Source organism: Nicrophorus vespilloides, unplaced genomic scaffold (assembly GCF_001412225.1).
Source record: "Nicrophorus vespilloides isolate i.1.1-1 unplaced genomic scaffold, Nicve_v1.0, whole genome shotgun sequence".
Classification (NCBI taxonomy): domain Eukaryota; kingdom Metazoa; phylum Arthropoda; class Insecta; order Coleoptera; family Silphidae; genus Nicrophorus; species Nicrophorus vespilloides.
The window spans coordinates 1-3,166 of record NW_017099840.1 but is presented as its reverse complement, the minus strand read 5'-3'; the positions used below and the strand labels follow the sequence as shown (position 1 = coordinate 3,166).

Below are 3,166 nucleotides of genomic sequence, written 5' to 3'. Positions count from 1 at the left end.
TATATAGAGGGCAATGTCTTTTTGTCGTAATACAATCATTTATGCACTTTGTCTGGCAGTAAGACATGTAGTGTATATAACACACCGCGCGAGTAGTTAAAGATTACGATTCAACTGGTTATTCCTCTTCTGCTCGGACTGTTGTATCATGTTTGTCCAGAAGAAATAGGTATTTCTATATTTATTTTTAACAAATACATTTAAAAATTTACATTTTAAATTTACGAATTTGATTCTCAAAGTTTTGTGTTTTTATAAAACTCTGTTAACACTTGAAATTCTTTTAAAGCCTTATCAATATCTCCTTGGATTCGTTTCGTGTAACTCTTTATGACGTCCTGCAATATAAATTATCAATTGAATTAACTACTTTGTGATATAGTGCAGTGATTCTCAAAATCACACCTTTTTCGACATAAAAAGTTTCTTCGACCCCCAGAAGAATGAGTATATGTAGAAAAAAATGATACACACTTTGAGAATCACTGTTTTGATAACTTACACTCATTTCCTTTATATTATCTAATATCATTTCGGAATATTCATTGTAATGTTCTTGGCATTCTTCCACACGCTGTTTGTTCTTTTTAACTAATTCTTTATATCTACAAAATAACAACTAATAATATAAATTTGATACGTAATCGTAGTAATTTACTTTAATTTAACTTTTTCTACGTTATTTTTGTAAAGACTAATTTCCTCCATGCTTTTCTGTATGCCTTCGTACTCGTTAACCGCAGCCAAAATCTTCTCTTGCATCACCTCGAATTTAAGTTTACTCTTCTCTTGAATCTTGCACTCTTTATCGTCGAGCAATCTCAGATAACTTTGACGCATCGCAAGCTTCAACTCCATCTGATTTATCTCCACATCCAATTTAGCAATTTCGATTCGTTCCGTTTCAGAATGTTGCATGAGTTTAGTCCATTTTCCCAAGATGTTTTTAAAATCCTAAAACTATACAAATTATATAAATTGAAGATTTTAATTGCGTGACTATTAATTACGTCGACAACATCGGGTCTTCCAAAACCTGTAGTCGGAGCCATCAATTTGTTGACCTCCTCCGGCTCCAAACCCAAATCTAGTATAAAGTTGTTACTTTTGAAGATTGAAGATTCCACCTATTCATTAATTGAAAATTAACATTTTGCATAAACTAAGTTATCAATATTTACTTCTCGCTTAATTTCAATATTGTCTTTATCCAATTTAGTGATTTTATTCATATTGTAGTCGCGTTTCTCTTGTAACAATCCCAAAGTGTTAAAATCCTGGGCAATTTTCGTTCGAAGATCCGACAAATCGTTTAATCCATTTGCTTCAAGCTTATCTTTAAGTTCACTATTGACCTCATTCAGATTCTTCAAATCTTCATCTAAAAAGTTATAGTATTATATGACTGTGCATAGTATTAATAAAATCATTCAATAAACCTAAATCATTCTCAGTTTGTTTGAGCGATTGAAAGACTTCGTCATAACAAGAAGTAAAGCTTTCAAGCTCCGACAGTTTATCTCGCATTTTGCACTCTTCAACCTCCATGGACTTCTTCATTTCATACAATCCTTCATTATGCAGTTGTTTCACTTCATTCTCCTTCTTCAATCTTTGTATTTCATTCATTGTTATAGAAATCTGATCTTCATTTATTCCATATATTTGATCTACAAAGAAATAATAATTTGATAATGATTATAGTTTTTGTATAACAAAAGTTTACTTACTCAATTCATCATTTACAGATTCAATTTGTAAATCTGGATCAGTCATTGAATTAATGCAAAAATCCAGATATACCTAATTCAAACATTAAAATCATCAATCAAAACCATTCTGAGATGAACTTACTTTTGCTTGAGGGCATTTATCAAAAACTGGCTTCACATCATCATTGGATTCCAGATCCAATAGGTAAAGCCACATGGCTAAAATTGCTGGCAACGAATGCGGCACGCTGGGATGCTTCAAGATGGAAGTGGATAACGTGTATGGATATTCCAAAATGTTCAAGTAGAAAGGTAACTCTTCTTGATAATTACCTTTCGTCAATTCGATTTTAGGATCGACGTTGGTTCTAAGAAGCAGATTGGTTGTGTAAATAAACATTTGTGTGGATAGTGGAATCAGCTTGATGTCGGGATCAAACTGTTCCAAATATTTCCTAATCTTAGTCAGGGTGGTCTTCTGCCATTCTTTGTCTGCTGATGGTGCTACCTTTCTTAGTCTATTTGGTGACTTTTTCCTCACGAAAGAGCTCTGCAACGAGTTCGATCCACGTGAAGTTGATGGTCTCAAACCTTCCACACTGAGTTTATCTCTAAAATAAAAAGAAAACGATAAATTTGATGATAAATTCTCATCAAAAAGGCCAATTTTCCAATTTGATATTGATTTTGCAAATTAATTGTCTACAATTAGACAAATTCAACTTTTCACTAAGATTTCGTTAAAACGACAAAATTAACAGTGAATTAAAATAATTAATTTAAGTAACTTAACGTAAATATTGCAGATACTTTTTTTTGTGTACGTTTTATAAACATTATCTCTCATTATTTAATTATCAAAGATATGAGCCGTTATTTTAGAAAGTAGTAAAAATGGTTAATGGTAATTTTCATATATTCAGGATTTCATTGAATATCATCAATGTAAAAGATGTTTTACTTACTTTCTCGGTAACTTTCTGGACGACATGTTTTTCAGTGTTCTTCTCTTCAAAGGACTATAAAACTTTAGTGAATAGAATAGAATATTTGCAACATAAAATAATTTCAAATTTTTTACTTGAAAAAATATAACATGTTCTGAATAGAATGAATATATTTTACAAATTCGTTTGTAGTTGTACAGAAAAACAATTACTAACATTGTTGCCGTTATTCTCAAACTTTAATTTGATCGATTGGTTCAGAAAGTGGAGAATCAGGGCTAATGAAACTAAGTCGGTGCACGTAACGCAACGTAACGTAACGTAACTTGTCCACCAGTTACCATAGGCCAGCGGTCGGGGAACCAGGGTAAATTACCCAAAAGGGGGTAAAAATGATTTTTTTTTGGGTAATAGGGAAAATTTTCTAATTTCCTCTTACCAAACTCAGAGAGCGGTTTTCTGACTACTTTCCAGATCTTGATGTACAAACTGTGAATTGGGTTGTAG

The 3,166-nt window shown here is 31.9% G+C and overlaps 1 protein-coding gene across 1 annotated transcript; it reads right to left on the bottom strand.

Annotated features, from left to right (window-relative positions):
* Window positions 1-236: 236 nt before the first annotated feature.
* On the bottom strand, window positions 237-2,758 carry LOC108565765 (kinetochore protein NDC80 homolog). The gene is made up of 9 exons (XM_017925368.1): window positions 2,678-2,758; window positions 1,855-2,323; window positions 1,731-1,803; window positions 1,440-1,670; window positions 1,182-1,381; window positions 1,011-1,127; window positions 659-954; window positions 503-605; window positions 237-338 (listed from the first exon to the last, which is right to left on the bottom strand). Exons 1-9 carry the CDS (start codon window positions 2,701-2,703, stop codon window positions 237-239), a joined length of 1,617 nt encoding a protein of 538 aa, XP_017780857.1. The 5' UTR covers window positions 2,704-2,758.
* Between the last annotated feature and the right edge of the window lie 408 nt (window positions 2,759-3,166).